Raw genomic sequence first — 17,503 nt, forward strand, 5'->3', positions numbered from 1 at the left:
GGTTTCTGCAAGTGATAGAACATGCCCCTCCCCAAAAAAGTATTCTAGGAAACCTGAAATTTCAGAGTTATAGAGGGTGAGCCCGGCTTCGGCTGGGGAGGGCGGGATATAAATAAAATTATTTATTATTGTTATTGTTATTGTTATTGTTATATCAGCAATATATGCATTTAGCAATCCTGCACCCCTCAAAGCCAACAGTCCAACTGAGCTTAGAGATTTAAATATTAAGCAACTGAGAAATGCTTTTAAAGAAACAGCTCACCCCAATTTCAAAAACTGTTGTTAAAAACAAGAAGCGTTGTCACTGTTTCTAAGAAAAAGGACAAAGCGAGTACTGATAAAGCTTACATGGAAAGGCATTGGAAAAGACATATTGTATTAGGCTTGTTTCCTCTACAACGTGGGACCAAACTCAGGTAGGGCTCAGAAAGAGCCCTGTCCGAAACCCTGGAGAAACCACTGCCAGTTGGCACGACAGACTCATTGGTCTGATGCAGTATAAGGCAGCTCTCTGTGATCATAACACACAACTTGTGGGAGCCCTGCTAGTGGTTCTTCAGACAATTCCTTCCAGTTTAGTTGACATTGTTCCAATGATGGGGCAAAGTGGGCTCCAAGGGCAAATTCTTCTCTCTTCTGGAAGAGGGCTCACACTGTACCACTAAACTTCTCAGTGATTAGTTCACTCTTTGAAGGGTGTGGATTATTTATTTCAGTTGCTAAAGGAAAGTGCTCATATATCTTACAGGCTCTACACTTTAGATGGAAAACCTGTCGAGAGTGGGATGGATTTGGAAAATGGGCAGTTTTACGTAGCGGTTGGCAGAGACAAATTTAAGAAGTTGCCCTATAGTGAATTGCTGTTCACCAAGTCCACCATGAGGAGATCGTATGGGTAAGTTTAATGGGTTTTTGTACTAGCCATATTTATGAACATGAATTATGATAAGACAGTGCCATGAATCCTGGTGTGTACTGCAGCTAAGCCCATTTTTTGACATGGATGGGATTTTTGTAACTTTTGGGTTCTATAGGTGAAAAGAAGTTACACAGTGCAGCTGCAATTGCTGCTGATATCTGTCTCTTTTATTGCCTAGTTCACATGTTTTGCTTGTTTAGGTGAGCATCTAAGTTATGATTACTTGCACAGACAAAAACATATGGTGTGAATTAGACCCAAAGCAACAGGTTAGAAGGATAAAGAAGGGTTTGCTTCGTTTGACAGAGTGAAGAAACCCTAAAGCTAGCTTAATTCACTCTAACCTTCTTCACAAAGTGATAGATCAGAGCTCCTGTTTAAATAAACTGGCAAAGTCAACGGTTCTCACTTGAGGAGTTTTCCATTCCTAGTTTTTCATAGCCTTTTGAGCAAATTTATTTTGGCCTAGTTGCAAAAGTTACTGTCCTTCACAAGTGTTTTATTAGACCACAAATAAAAGGGCATTGTATGTAACTGCATGTAACTGCTTCCTCTGCAGTTGGTCTTTGAGTTGACGACCATGGCTTGTGAATATCTGAAATGGTTTCTAGCTTTTCAGTAATTTCTTATATTATATAGGGTCCTTCCTATGTGTGACAATTGCAAAATATACCACAAAATCATTTGCTTCTAAATACCTTGGGTTGCTCCAGATGACCTGTTTTTGAGCATTCATCATGATTCATTTGCAGAAAGTTTGTGCGGCGGTGAGATGGTGTCCTCTGTTTATTTAGTATCTATTCTGATTTGTTTGGGTGGATGTTATCCAGCATTACTTCAGTCAATTTGTTACCCACACTTTGCAGTGCATTTGCCACTCACTTTCCTTACTGCAGAAAGTCCATTTTGGAAGAAGTGGGTTTGTTAAGCAAGAGCACCAAACTGACTTTGATTGTGCAACCTGGATTTGCCAGCACATGATTGAATCGCACTTGGAAATAGTGACCGTCTAGAAGCAACCTTATAAAGACATTATGTTTGTTGGCAATAGATAGGCTGTTTCACCATAATAATTCATGATGTTGAGAACATTCCAAGTGTTTTAAACCTGAAATACCATTATTGTTTCCTGCAGCTCAAAATCATCTTCACTACCTCCTATTGGTGGATCTGGAAAGTCTAAGGGGAGTGTAAGTATTCAGAAGTAATATATGTTTCATGGTTAAACAGCTTGTTTAACTCTATCAGATAAGATGTTATTTTCTGTTGTGGGTCTACACAAGCATTCTTGGGATACAAAGAGAAGAAGTTTAAGAGACTTGAGCTTCTTATTTCCTTTGCATGTTTGTCACCTGCAAAATTGTATGAAATAATGCCTCTGTCATCAAATATATTACTTTCCAACCTTAAATCCAAAGCATGCTCTTGGCAAGATTCCAGTTTGGGAATATTGATAATAAAACTGATTTTGTATGTGTGCACTTGAAAAGGATGCTTGCAGTGCAATCCTGTTAATGTCTTGTTAAAAGTAAGCCCCATTGAAATTGATGGGGGTTTACTTTCAGGTCTATAGGTAAAGGGACCCCTGACTATTAGGTCCAGTCGTGACCGACTCTGGGGTTGCGGCGCATCTCCGAGGGAGCCGGCGTACAGCTTCCAGGTCATGTGGCCAGCATGACTAAGCTGCTTCTGGCGAACCAGAGCAGTGCACGGGAATGCCGTTTACCTTCCCACCAGAGTGGTACCTATTTATCTACTTGCACTTTGACGTGCTTTCGAACTGCTAGGTTGGCAGGAGCAGGGACCGAGCCACGGGAGCTCACCCCATCGCGGAGATTCGAACTGCCGACCTTCTGATCAGCAAGTCATAGGCTCAGTGGTTTAACCCACAGCGCCAGGTCCATAGGTGTGTATATATCAGGCATGTCCAACTTTCAAGAGACTCTGTTCTATTCCCTCTATAAAAAACTGACAGTGATCTACCAAAGTTGTTAAGGTTGTTGAGCTTTTTTTTTGGGGGGGGGGACCACGGACCAGTAGATCGTGATCAACCTGTTGGACATTCCTGGTATATATGATTGCAGCCTATGTAAAGTTCTGTTTTAAGTTTTCACAAATTAAATGGTCTTCTCCTTTTTGTGATGGAACCACCAGTCCAAATCTACTGACACAGCAGAGACAGTGTCCTCTCCTCAACCTCCAAAGAGAAAGGAAAAGCACGTACAGAATCAAGATATTAAAAAACCTGCGAAATCAAAAGAAAACGTAAAAGCAGTGACTAGATCTCATGTTCCCCCAGATAATGGTAAGTACCTGAAGACACTATTTTAAGAAGTAACAAGAACAGTGGCCAAATCTTAAAGTTTGGCTGCCTTTACTATTTGTGACTCTTGTGCTTTTATCATGAGCGAGTATGAATTTTGCTAAAGATTGCTGTTTCCAGACATGGCCCTCTTAACTTAAAGATATGTATATATTTAAATGTCCCCCCCCCCAGACTATTAGGAAAGCCTGTCCATGAAATAAACCCTGCTGGGCAAGGACAGGGTTGCTTTGCATTTTAAATCCCTTCCATTGATTAGGCTGTTCACGTCTTTTGCTTCCTGCACATGCCCCAGGTAAATGAAGGAGGAAGCGGTGATTGCAGTCCTGGTATATACACACCGCAATGTCATTGCGCAGGTGTGGGTACCACCTCCATTCCTGGGGCTGCCTACATCCGTTTTCAAATGGACATACAGCAGGGTAATGCAGAAAGAATCAATCCTCAGTGAGCTTTTATCTTCGGAATGAAACCAGTTTCTCAATAAGCTCTTTTAAGGGGCAAAAAATACATAATAGAGTTAGACTATCATCTATCTATCTATCTATCTATCTATCTATCTATCTATCTATCTCTCTCTCTCTCTCTCTATCTATCTATCTATCTATCTATCTATCATCTATCTATCTATCTATCTATCTATCATCTATCTATCTATCTATCTATCTATCATCTATCTATCTATCTATCGTCTATCTATCTATCTATCTATCTATCTATCTATCTATCTATCTATCATCTATCATCTATCATCTATCATCTATCATCTATCTATCTATCTATATCTATCTATCTATCTATCTATCTATCTATCTATCTATCTATCATCTATCATCTATCTATCTATCACAGCCTAAGAATCTGTAGGGGATATCCCCAGCCTTGGTTCACTTTATCCAAAACAGAAAAAGAAAGAAAGATGGATTATATCTTGAGTAAATTGAATCCATACTCTATGCAGATCATAGGATCCAACATTAATTAGTGCTGACAAGATCCTGTCTTCTGTGAAGACCACATACCACTTTCCTAGTCACCTAGTTCTGTTACTATACACTTAACAGAGGAAAGAGAACAATGAAGAATCCTAATCAGTCAATTGCTGCAGAGACTATGGTGTGCATTGGGCCTCCATCAGAGCAGCAGTTCAGAAGTGTTGAGGGACTGTTTTTTGCCAAAATGTTACAAGCATTGTCCTGAAGCTGAATTAATAGGCATTTATATATATTCTTGAGCCATGAGTGTTTCTGCTACTTCTGAACATTCCATAAGTTAGCACAGGCCCTGCAGTCCTGAATACCAGGGATGAGGAACATGTGGTCATCTAGATGTTGTTGGACTCCATCTCCCATCAGCCCCAGCCAGCATGGCCAATGCCTCAGGGATTATGGGAATTGTAGTCCAGCAACACCTGGAGGGCCACAGATTCCCCATCCCTACTGTGCACATAAAGAATTCCTACTAAGTAATTCTTAGTAAAGAATTGTTTACTAAGAAACAAACCACAGTCACTTCTGAACCAGGGATATTGTTTTGTTTTGGTTCAAGCAAACTGTGGTCAGTAAGGTAAGGATTGTTCTTGTCTTACAGATGGTGTTTTCTTTTGCGTGAAACAAATCTCAACCCCTAGTTTAGATGTAATACTAAAACAGAGGTCATGGTTTGTTTTTGCCACACATTACTAGGGAGGAGCAATGTGGGAGATTGGCAATTTCATGGTAGGAATAAAAAATTATTGTAAGATGTTAATCCCCTGGCTTTATACTGCATCTAAGCCTCCAAGGCAGCTCACATGAAACAATAAAATAATCTACTACAATAATGACCCCCAACCCCCTGAGCTAAAAAGCAAAAGCTAATTCATCAGCCAACAACAACAGAGATAAAGAACATGAAAGCTAAACTCTAATTAAATGCCAGCAACAACTTGAGTGAACATAAATTAATTGGTGCTTCAAAATTAATCATGTAGGCACCTGATGAATTTAGCTGGGAAGTGTTAAGTATAATGTTGTGGAGTAGTTTTAAATTAACTGAATCCTGCATTCCTTTGAACCATTTTTCTGAAGTTGAAATATGTGCGCTGGTTTACCACTGAGCCTTTTTAAATAAAACTTCTTTTTAATACGTAACTTGTCCCTTGTCCTGCTATCCAGAATGGAGACAAGGGACAAAATACTGGAGTAGGCTTGACCATGACTTTTGAAGATATGCAAAAGTGATTAACAGTCAACCTTAGCTATCCACTAACCTTAGCTATTCCTAACCTTCCTGTGAGACCACAATTTCCAGGAAGGAAAGGTGTCAATCTCTGCCCTACTCCTTGAAGTCATCTGCCTTAACCCTGACCCAGAATAAAATGTGGAGCCAGCCAGCGGTACAGTTTCAATTTTCCTTGGCTGTGCCAAAGGTATTCCCTCACCTCTACCAGGGATGCCTCAATGTGATCACTAAATCAAACTTTGTCCTCTAATCCAGGCCTGTACTGATTTGTTCTCAAGAACAGTCCAGGATTGTGGGCCCATTGTTGTTCAACCCTATCAGCAGGTAGAATGAGCCTCCAAATTTCCTTTGTAGACTTCCAAGGAAAACATTATACCCCTCTTCCAGGAGTTTGATACCTGGGGTTTTCTTCATGTAAGGAATTTGCCCTGCCATTGAGTTATGACTGCTACTCAAGCATTGCAGAACAAATGACTACACCAACCAAATGATTAAGCAGCTTAAACTGAACCAGAATGCCAAAATTAACCAAATAACAACCCTCATATGTTTTACTGCTGAGGCCAAGGGCAAGATGTCCTCCCACATTTCACATGCAGAAGTCAACTAGACTGTTAGTTAATTCTTTCCCTAGCACTGTTTGGATGTGTGTCTGATTTCTCTAGGTACCAGTGCAGTTGTAGAGTGACACATACCTGGTAAAATGTACTCCTGGCCATTGCCATGGTCAGGTCATCCAGGGACAATGCCTGCTCCAGGAGCACTACCTGTATTTTGTTTTTCACCAGCAGTGCAACCCCACTGAGGACCAGAGCACTGTAGTCATGCCTGGATTTAAGTTTCAGTTTGTTCACCAAGCCATGACTGATTCTAAACATTGATTCAGGACATGAGGGCCTGTACTTCCCTAAGATCAGAAGATAGAAACAAAAGGTAGATCTCAGTATCATAAGCAAACTAATGACACATCAGCATCCCAAGCCTCTAGATAATTTCTCATAGTGTTTACATATAGATCTGCCTATCTATATGCCTACCAATCAAGATCGGTATTCACCTTAAGGCTTAGGCAGATGCATATGGGTAGATAACCTAAGCTTGGTCTTTGTGGAACCCTGTTCCCCAGTAGCCACTAGTGGAACAGCAGTTTCCCAGCACCATCTTCTGGGAGGTATCCTCTGGAAAGATTGAGAGCCACTGAAAAACAGTTCTCTTTCATATATCTCTGCAAATGTGGAGACAATATATCAAATATTATCTAACATCCTATGCCTTATTGTGACTTTTCTGCCAAATGGCCCATCTGTGGTTCTGTAATAAGCAGTTCTAAAACGTTATTGTGACTTTCTATAGAGGAAAAAACCCCCACTGTTGTATTTCTCATATGATAGAGTCCTTTCTTGTATTTCAAAGAGTCTTACTGTTTTAGGCAGGGCAGGTTAATCCCTGCATCCAGTTTTTAAATATTGTGTGCTAGCAGTCTCTTTTGTTTTTTTAAAGGAAAAATTAAATAACTTTAATTGGAGAGGTTATTCAGCAGGTGATAAAATGTCCCTTTTATTTTTCTGAGAAGGATGTGTAACAATTTGTGACTAGCTTGGGGCTGAAACTATTCCCCTCTCCCACAAGTTCTTTGAAATGAGGGTTTTACTACCTGCAAGGTAATAGTTACCTGGAATATCAGTTTGGCTTGGTTTGCTACACAAATTGAGGTTTTAATGTCTCTATGTATTCTTCATGCTGAGAAGTTGATAGGTATTCTTCTGAAAGACGAATGGCAATGCATTAGTATTTAGAGGAATTTTGGCAGTAATTTTCAAGAGTTGACATCTATCTATGTGGAGCATGCATGCATTAATGAGAAATACTTGCAAATGGATATTCTCATTAGGTGTGACAAGAAAGAACAAAAATTGCCTCCACCTATTTGGTCCTGTCTTGCAATATATATTACAGCCTCTGAATGGAGGCTTGAGAAGCCTTTAAACAGAACGACCTGCTTTTTCTAGAAGGCGGCAGCAAAAGAATAGACAGGCTGATTCAAGTCATTATGTGAATACATAAAGTTCCATAATGTTATGGAACATAGATGGTATATTATGAAAACCACATTCTGGTACCACCTCTGTATGTTACAGTTTTAGAGTCTTTGACCCTTACTGGAACTATTTTCTCATGTTATGAGGACCTTTTCCATTATCTCACCGGTCTCTGGTTTCCATTATCTTACTGTTGTCTTCAACAATTTTTGCTGCGCTGTTCCATCTCTCTGAAACAGAGAATGGAGTTCTGCTTCATAAGATGTATTCTTTGCAACCTAATAGTTTGGGATCATTACCATTGCTACAAGCAGAATGACGATAGGGTAACAGCACAGTCAAACAGCCATACCTTTGGGCCCTCTGGTTTATGGTGCATAGTAATTTATTTTCCAGGAAAACATTATCACAAGGCGGTGTTCCCCAGCTATTCTTATAAAAGTGAACTCAACATATAAACATGACATATTGAATCACTGAAAATTAACACTCTGCCACGGTTGTTGGTGTGCATATTAAAGAATTAATAATACCTGTGGTACGGTTCTGGCTTGCCTCTAGCCTGTCCCTTTGTTGTTGTTTAGTCGTTTAGTTGTGTCTGACTCTTCGTGACCCCATGGACCAGAGCACGCCAGGCACTCCTGTCTTCCACTGCCTCCCGCAGTTTGGTCAAACTCATGCTGGTAGCTTCGAGAACACTATCCAACCATCTCGTCCTCTGTCGTCCCCTTCTCCTTGTGCCCTCCATCTTTCCCAGCATCAGGTTCTTTTCCAGGGAGTCTTCTCTTCTCACGAGGTAGCCAAAGTATCGGAGCCTCATCTTCACAATCTGTCCTTCCAGTGAGCACTCAGGGCAGCCTGTCCCTTTAGGATTACTCAATTTCTCTAATCCTTCATAACATATATGCAGAGAGGCCATGTCTCATTTATGCCAGGCTTGCCTATGCCAACTAAGCTATGCCATGTCTCTTTATACCAGCTCAAGTTCCAGATTACCAGTTCGGCAATAATTCACACTTTTATATAACAACAGCAACATAACTTCCTGTCTCTGCTCTTGGCTGTTAAGACTCATGAAACTCCATGGAACTTATTTCTGAGTAAATGTACATAGGGCTTGATTGCTACTGATTCGGTGTGTGAGTGCCATGCCTATGGCAGAACGGAATGAGCTCATTGTTATCAGGAAACGGATTTTGAAAATAGTTCTGCTTCCTTGTCATCAGTTTTTATTTCATTTCTGTTATGTTGCCCCTTAAAATATGTCTCCTCCTGTTTTCTATGAGGGAACATAGCAGACGCCTCTGTTTTGTACACAAAATTTTTCCCTTCTCTTGAGAGTTTTATAATTCTCTTGAGACATTTTAAAATGGATTCCTGCAACAATGCCAGTTTTTTGGTGTTTTGTTTGAGTGAAGATTAGAAAACAATCCTGTATCCTCTTCATCCCTTTTGGGTATTTGTTGGATGTAATGAACAATGCGTTTATTATGGGTTTGTTTTGTTTTTTTGTTTTATGAGGCAGCATCTGGTAAATGACATTAAATATTTTTTTGTAGTTACATTAACTTAGATACAGAGCTTACAGCTCTGTAAATGCCCCTGATTTCCATAAAATATTCAGGGCAGACTGTTATTACCATGATTATTTTTTCCCTAATGCTGAACTTCAATCAGTTTCAAATTGGAAATGTATTAAATGGCTATGTATAATACTACCATTTGTGCTGCAATAATTTTTTTTTATTGTTAGGGCTGCCTAGGAGGGGAATGTATGCAGGAAACATTAATTTTCTGTGTTTTATTATTTAAAGTATATTGATTTCTTATTAGTTGTTGGAATTTATAACTCATTTGCTATTTATTTTAGTCATGTAATTTTTGTGTTTATCAATGTGTATCAGCGAGGTTCTGGAATGCAGATACTGAGCTGGATAAAGCAGAGAAATGTCTTTCAGTAGTTTCAGAGACACAGGAGTCCCGATTTCCCCTCCTAGACATTAGCATAGTGCTACACTCCAGCTTCCAGATGGTTCTTTCCATGTTCCCATGCTTTCTACACTCACACAACTCTAGCAGAAAGGTGCTGGACAGTCCCGTTTGCTGAATTCCAGCTGCTGCTTCCACATCTGCAGCCAAGTTCCAACCTTTCTCCTCTTCTATGCATTGACTATCCCTTGTCTAGGCTACTGCCTTGTGTTTTGTAGCAGGTGATTAATACAGCCATCTGATTTCTCCCCACAGGATAGAGTGGGGCAGTATATAAAGTTATTCTTCTATTTGCATGTTGTCTTCCCCTGCATGTTTAAAACATTACATTCAGAAATATTTAATTCAAAAGACAGAAATGCATGGCAAGCCAATTTAAAATACCAGCTGAAAAAATGCAGAAAGTTGCATGAACCGCTAGTACTGTATGACTCTCTGAGAAAGGAGTTGCAGATTGTGTGCAGCCACTGAGAAGGCCCTCTCATGTTTTTCCACTGTGTTCAAAAGCCAGAAACAAAATGTATCAGTTTTCCTATTTGTGAATACATCTCCTTGCTATACTTGGGTTAGCCAAGTTTGGATTGGTGACACACTTATTGCTTTCTTCTTCTCCACCATGCTATGTAATATTTGTCTTCTTAGCCTGAAGACTTCCTTCATATATATTATAGTTATCCCATTTCTGTGATTTAATAATTATTTGAATCTATAAAAATATGTAATAATAACATACAATTTCTTTTCACTTGAAATGAATGAAATTGATTTTTGAGTAGTTCTTGGCAGATTTTCCTTATAACTGTCTTAAACCACGGTGGACGTAGCAAAGTACCAGTTGTTATCCGTGCTGAAAGAAATCTAATGAGTAAAGCTTTGTTGACAAAAAACAACTTGAGGGTTTTGTTAACATCTATTTTGTGAAACGTGTGTTCTATGTTTTCCTTTATAAGCGTGTTTGATATTTAGTTGCTTTGAAGGCAGCCCTGTTCAGGGAAGTTTTTAATATTTAACGCTGTACTGTTTTTAACACTTGATTGGGAGCCGCCCAGAGTGGCTGGGGAAACTCAGCCAGATGGGTGGGGTATAAATAATAAATTATTATTATTATTATTATTATTATTATTATTATTATTATTATTAAAGCTCAGAATTGAGCTAGTGCAACTTTTGACAAAGCATTAGCCTAAAGCCCAGATTCGACTAACCCAGCGTGCTAGTGGAAAGCTCGTGGAAAACTCATGTAAAGGCCCCCACTAGCACAACAGGGCTTTCTCTCCTCCTCTTCTGTGTGCCCCTGTGGCACCCCCAAATCTTCTCCGGAGGGTCAGGAGAACTCTCAGAACAGTGCACGGGGGGGGGGAGGGGGGAGAGTGGAGAATTGTTCCATCCAGCAAGCAATAATGCTTGTGCTGATGGAACAATTAGAAGAGCACAACACTGAATTCCTTCCAGTGGTTATTTTCATTCACTTTCCATGTAAGAATGCTGGTGCTCTTATAAAGCCAAAGCAAAACCGATGGGTGCATGTCTTAAATCTGTAAGAGTAAACACCTGTGAAGAATGGGAAACCTTTTCCAGGCTGTCCTTGAGTGCAGTTCACTAATTTTGCCACACAGTGTCACAGTTGGACTCTGCTTCTTTCCAATTTCAGAGGAGGAAGGAGTTTACAAGGCTGGCAAAAAGCGATCGGAAATGAGGGGGGCTGTGGAAGTCCAGGAAGATGAAGACACTCAAACTGAGGTCCCACTTGACCAGGTAAGCTGCAAGCTTTGAACAAGGGACTCATAATGAAAATAAGTTTGCAGTAAAGTTGTGGCTCGTTTCTCTTGTGGTTTTCCACTGCTGTCATAACCATCCTTTTTCTGTTATTGGTAAACTGTTTCATTGGCCAATGTACTAAGACTGCCATCAGTGAAGGAACACAGACCTTTGAAAATGGCTGGCATTGGAATACCTAAGTTCCATTTTCTGGTTTCTGTAACCTTTTTAGAACCTTATTCAATAATGGTCATTGAATATTGCAGCAATGTACTATTAAAGCAAAAGCTTAGCTATTGAGTACTGGAACTTTCATACTGGCTACATGGATGGGTATAAATTAAACTGCACAAAGTGCAAACCAGCATTAGATTTATGCAAAATGTTCCTGTTTTGCATTTGAACTGTTCTGAATACAAATAGTATTATGGCACTCAAGTTTCAAATAAACCACCCTCTATCAAAATATCAAATTTTGTAAGGAATTGAACTATGTGCGTGAAGTCAATAGAATGAATAACAGGATAAATGCTGTCACGTTCAGGATGGGTATCTTTCAATCTTCGTAATGGAGAATGATGTAATCCTCGGCCAGATTACAAGCATGAAGCAATATAATGATGAAAATCATAGGAGCCTGAAACTATGATTAGTTAAATCCCATGGTCATTTGATTAGGGCAGCCACACCATTTGTGGAATAGGTCTCTAGAGTGCGTGGAATGTAATAAAAGAAGAGCTATTATTGTTGGCCTCTTTATGATTGCTTTACTGATGTTGCATTGGACCAGTGAGGACAGCATGGGAATCTTGGAGATGTTAATAGGTTTGGAGCTTTTGAATTTCATGGCAGCTTTTCATTATGGTTTATCAACGTGTTTCAAACCTGGTGTTTGTGTGTTGGTTTGTTTGTGTGTGAATACATGCAGCTGCTGTGAATCTGTATCATCTTTGTCAGGCTAGGAAAAGTGGTGGTGGTGTCAATGGTAGCAGTAAATCAGAGGGAAATTGGTGTGGTGGCAGCAACAGGGCCAGAGGAATCATAGACTTGTAGAACTGGAAGGGGCATCTAGTCCATCTCCCTGCAGTACAGGAATCTCAACTAGATCATACATGACAGTTGGCCATTCAACCTCTACTTAAAGCCTCCAAGGACACCAGGCTAGTCTTCCTTCTAGATGAAAAACAGATGTCCACATTGATTCAAGTTTTGAAACTGGCATCTGAGAAATACCCCTTGATGGAAGTGCTTTTGTTTTTAGTCACAGTATCACGAGTGAACCCTATCCTCTGGATCCTTGTGCAGATGTAAAGCATTCATGTTTAATGCCTTTTAATGGCTTTCTTACCCATGTTTGGCAGGTCTCTGGTTCAAAATCCTAATTGAGTTTCGCAATCAGGAAAGAAATGTTTGTTCTCAAGTGACACCAGATAAGAAAGGCACTTGTTGTTCAAGCATATAAAGTACTTTCTGATGGAAAGTACTCAAGCATATAAAGTACTTTCTGATGCTAGGAAGTCCTCCATAGTAACTACAGTGGTACCCTGGTTTTCGAATGTAATCCATTCTGTAAGACCGTTTGAGTTCTGAAACGTTCGAAAACCGAAAACTCAATACGGAAAATTCAATATGGAAGCCGCGTGGCATGTTCGATTTCCGAGGCATGTTCGAAAACCGAAGCATTGTCAACGGAGATGTTCAAAAACCAAGGCACCACTGTAAATGGTATAAAGTAAAGTAACCAATAGACTTGTTTTCTGTTCATTTATAACACTGTCTAGATGAAAGGTGGGCTGGATGCTGCCCAGGGATGAGTGGAACTGATGGTACCCCAATAATGCTGGTCTTGGCTGGCCTGATTCAGAGTGGGCCCACTTAAGGAGAGGTACAAAATTGCAGAACAAAAGAGCTGGCCCTACTGCTAACTGGTAGTTCCTTGCAGAGGATTGAAGGGATGCAGGGGGCACATGGGAAGGTAGGAGAGCGAGGGGAAGTTCTCTTGCATTAGTGGAATTTGTTCTGCTTTGCCGCAATGTCTTTGGACTCAGCCCATTGAGACCTTTGAAATCTGACTTGTATCTTAAAGATTCATGCTTATGTTGGCACTCAGATATTAAAAAGGTAAAGGGACCCCTGACCATTAGGTCCAGTTGTGGCCGACTGGGGTTGCGGCACTCATCTCACTTTATTGGCTGAGGGAGCCGGCGTACAGCTTCCGGGTCATGTGGCCAGCATGACTAAGCCGCTTCCCGCCGGAGCGGTACCTATTAATCTACTTGCATTTTGATGTGCTTTCGAACTGCTAGGTTGGCAAGAGCAGGGACCGAGCAATGGGAGCTCAACCCATCGTGGGGATTCGAACCGCTGACCTTCTGATTGGCAAGTCCTAGGCTCTGTGGTTTAACCCACAGTGCCACCCATGTCCTGCACTCAGATATTACCACATTTCAAAATAATTTATTTATTAAAATTGCCAGCCGCCTTATGTTGCCCAGGGTAACCCAAAGTGACTTACAACCATAATATTTAGCTCCTGAAATCAAAATTTCAAATTTACAGTTGGGCAAAGTTAAAATGTACACAATTAGAAATGCACATGTCTCTTTGCAGTGAAAACCAATCAGACTGAATCCAGCCCAGAAGCAACGATTTCTTTCCCTTTTTCAAATGTTTAAATTTTGTAAACAGGTGCTCCATTGTCACTTAGCAACCCTAGCTGGTTAGGGAACAAAATGTTTTGAGTTTTGCTTTGCTTTGTAAAGCATTTGGGATATATAACAAATCACTGTTCACTGGGAAATGGCAGCGTTATTTAAGCATTGCTCATTTCTTCAAGCCTAAGTGCTCTCTGAAGTTGTGTTTACGCCTTGCTCTGTGTGCCTGTTAGGATCTTTTTTTTTCTCTTTTGTCTGAACGGCAATAGGTAATATCCGTAGTCAATGCCTAGCTATTTTTGAAAAGATGCTTTTAAAAAGTGCTTTTTATTCAAACAGTGCTTCCCAAGTTTTGCAGTGGAGTTACTTTCATACTGTGATTTTACCTGAATTCTGTTATAGATGGGCTCATCTGAGCTGATTTCGGAATCTGAAAAATTGGGTTGATTGAGAGTAGAGGCAAAAATCCAGAAAACAGCACAAATACAAAAACAGGCTGGCTGCTTGGTTGAATTACTGGGTGGTTATAAAAGAGGTTCATCTAGGTCCCGTGTGTTTTGTCAAGGCATGATTGTGCTGTCTGAAATTATTAAATTGGAATAATCTTGGTCAGGATATAAGAAACTACTTAATATCCAAGGAATTGCTTGCTCAGCTGGATATTTGGCCTTCTTGCTTTTTATGGCATTATCCATGCTGTTATCATATGATGCTTTTTAGCCTCTCTTTAATTTCAAAGGAGCTTCCCATGTGGTTTGTGGAACAGATTTGTTGTTTCAGGGTATAAGAAGATAGATACTTTCTGGATTGGACCAAAGATCAACCTAATCCAGCATTTTGGACCCAACAGTTAGTTGCAGCTGGGAAGCTCACAAGACTCCCCTGTAGTTTGTCACCAGTATCTGCTTCAGAGGCCTACCTCCCTTATACCAGAATGAGATTGTTGAAACAGCATTGTGCTGTAATTGTAGAGATGTTTGTGCTGTATCACAGTTCAGAGCACGGTTCTTCTCTTTAAAGTAGCTTTACCCTGGCTTGTCTGTGAACCTCATATGTGTTCTTTATATATGAATCAAAAGAGCTGAGCATAACGCAATTTGGGTTTTTGGGTTTACTAGCGGCCAGCGGAAACTGTGGATGAGGAAGAGACCATGGCACCGGAACATCAGGCTCGGCACCAGGAAGACTATTCAGCTATGAATGGAGAGGCAGATCAGGGTGGAGACACAGGGGAGGCCATCAATGGAACAGAAGAGAATCTGAATGGCCATTATGATGATGAGCAGCAAGGGCAGAACCTTGACCAAGATGAGCCTAGCAGTCATGCGCATGGGGGGACAAATGAGGAAAATGGTGAACAGATGGATCACAATCGTCATGAAGAAGAAACAAAAGAAGGTACTGATGATCAAAAACAGGTAACATGTCTTTGCTCTTTCGATGTGCTACTGCTTCCATTTTTTCTGCTCTAACAATAGGTTTGTTTGCAGCCAGCATACTCCACAGCTGGATTTTCAGCTTTCGGGCAGCTCTTCTTGCCTTTTTGCAACCTTCTATATGAGGACGGTATATAATCTCATACTGGGTGATCCCAGTGGTAAAGCGTTCACATGTTGCATCGACACTAATACTGTGATCATGTTGCAACCCTTACATTTGCCGGTCACCAGTCTTCTGTGCACTCTGACCTCGTTTTCAGAGGTTACTTAGAAAACTGACTGCAGTGTTTTTGCAGTATCATAGCTGATGTGCCAAGCCAAGTTCACGATCACTTGAATGATGTGAGCCAGTGAATTGCGCATCTGGAAACCACATGCTTTGTCTACACTCGAAAACCTGGTTTCAGGCGCCACAAGCTGCCACCATGAAATTTCCTAGAATTGGAGAGTAACTTGTGCTCTTTAAAAATTGTACCTAAAGCAAGAAAAAACTTGTAATGGTTCTAGGTGTTGCTCGTGCGTAAGCCGGTGCCCACACCTGGCTGGGTTGCCTAAGTGAACCCTTTCTGTCCGGACAGCCACTCGCCCGTGGCTGTCTCAATCGCTGGCGCAATCCGTCAGTGGGCGTTTCTTAAACTTCTTCCAACAAAGAAGTTCTTTCACGCCCAGTCTCCTCCTACCTTCCCTGCGCGGAAGCCTTCTGCGCAAGGAGGGCGTAGGCAGCAGAGGACCCTTCCTCCCCCCGCTGGTCCCCGGCAAGGAGTCATGTGACCCCCTTTCAGATTCCCCCATCTGCCCCCCTTCTCCACTGGAGCTAAGCTGATTCCCTTCCCCAGAAGATGGGCTGCCTCTCCCAATCCCGGGACGCTCTCTGGGATCCCTCTGGAGCTTGCTCTCTCCCTCCGGCACTGATGGCAGTTCCCTGACAAAACTCAAGCCACTTCCATTGGTTAAATAAAAAGTTAGGCTGGGATGAATTAGCTTGTACAATCACACTGCTATTTTTTTGTTACCCAGTTGTCCTCTTCACTTTTTTTCTAGGATGCTGGCTTATTCATTTGCCATCATTTAATGGTTTCTAAAACTACTTGTTTCATACATGGCACGAAGAATTCAGTTGTTGTTGTTGTTGTTTTTATTCAAGCACATTATAGGCTAGTTGCCTTATCGCTCAACTGAATACCTTGTGGCCCATCAAGCCAAACATAGTTCACCAGCCAGCCCTTTTGTGGTGGCCTCCAAGGGGTTTGATAAACCTTCAGAGCTTTTCTGCCTTCTGGAACAGCAAAAGAAGGAGAGTTTCCAACCATCTCACATGGCTATGGACCTGCACTTGGCTTGATGGGTCCTGGTCATGCAAGCTCTGCTTGATCACATCAACACGTACAAAAAATAATAATAATCTCTGCCATATGACAAGTTAAAATACGCCCCCCCCCTTTCTCTCTGTCTAGGATGATTCCAATTATGAGAAAACCTCAGCTCCAAGAGTCACCATCACCAGCCCACAGGAGAATGAAAAAAACGAACAAACCAATGACTATGCGGCAGTAGCATAGACATATTTTGAAGGACATAGGTTACCAGAAAATGAAGGATTTACTATTTGGAGTGCAAAGCAATTTTGTGTGTCTCTGTGTGCTTTATTAATTTATAATGTGACAATATGGTGGAGTTCCACCCACTGAACACTGGCATGATAATGTGGTATACCAGAACTTAGATAATTAAATGAATAATTAAGAGGAAGATTGAATTATAGTCCCCAGATTTGGTCTTTCTCCAATGTGAATTCTAAGGGGGAACATAGGTGTTAATGGAATAAATACTGCCATTGCAGAATGTTGAATATTGAACTAGGCCTAATGTACCCATGTTTGTTTAGAAGAGTTGAAGAATATTTTTTGCAACTTTAAAATGGGAGAGCCTGTAATATTTTTTTATAGCTGAATAAATCTCTTATGCACATGAGCTGTGGTGTATTTCCAGGATCTAATTTAGGGGTATAAGATGGAGTCCCACTTTGTGATATGGAGAGTGGGGGAGCGGGGCGGCAGGAATCACAACGGGATGGAAATTTATTTCTGCTATGCAGATGGGCTCTTGTGTGTATGAGCAGTTACACTCATTTCAAAGGTATGTATGTGCAGATGTCC

General features: G+C 40.8%; 1 protein-coding gene across 9 annotated transcripts in view; it reads left to right on the forward strand.

Annotated features, from left to right (window-relative positions):
- The window catches only part of DCDC2 (doublecortin domain containing 2), a 51,868-nt gene extending 34,550 nt beyond the window's left edge, over nucleotides 1–17,318 (forward strand). For 7 of the 9 annotated variants that reach the window (XM_083518722.1, XM_083518723.1, XM_083518721.1 and 4 more), the window contains 6 exons: nucleotides 752–898; nucleotides 2,058–2,112; nucleotides 3,077–3,227; nucleotides 11,148–11,251; nucleotides 15,027–15,326; nucleotides 16,802–17,318. In XM_083518722.1, the coding sequence (XP_083374848.1) occupies nucleotides 752–898; nucleotides 2,058–2,112; nucleotides 3,077–3,227; nucleotides 11,148–11,251; nucleotides 15,027–15,326; nucleotides 16,802–16,906 (862 nt within the window). In that variant the 3' untranslated portion in view covers nucleotides 16,907–17,318. The remainder of the gene's footprint in view (nucleotides 1–751; nucleotides 899–2,057; nucleotides 2,113–3,076; nucleotides 3,228–11,147; nucleotides 11,252–15,026; nucleotides 15,327–16,801) is intronic. The other 2 variants (XM_083518728.1, XM_083518729.1) reach the window with 1 other exon arrangement.
- The last annotated feature ends 185 nt before the right edge of the window (nucleotides 17,319–17,503 follow it).

Source organism: Podarcis liolepis (assembly GCF_965112155.1).
Source record: "Podarcis liolepis genome assembly, chromosome: 8".
NCBI lineage: Eukaryota > Metazoa > Chordata > Lepidosauria > Squamata > Lacertidae > Podarcis > Podarcis liolepis.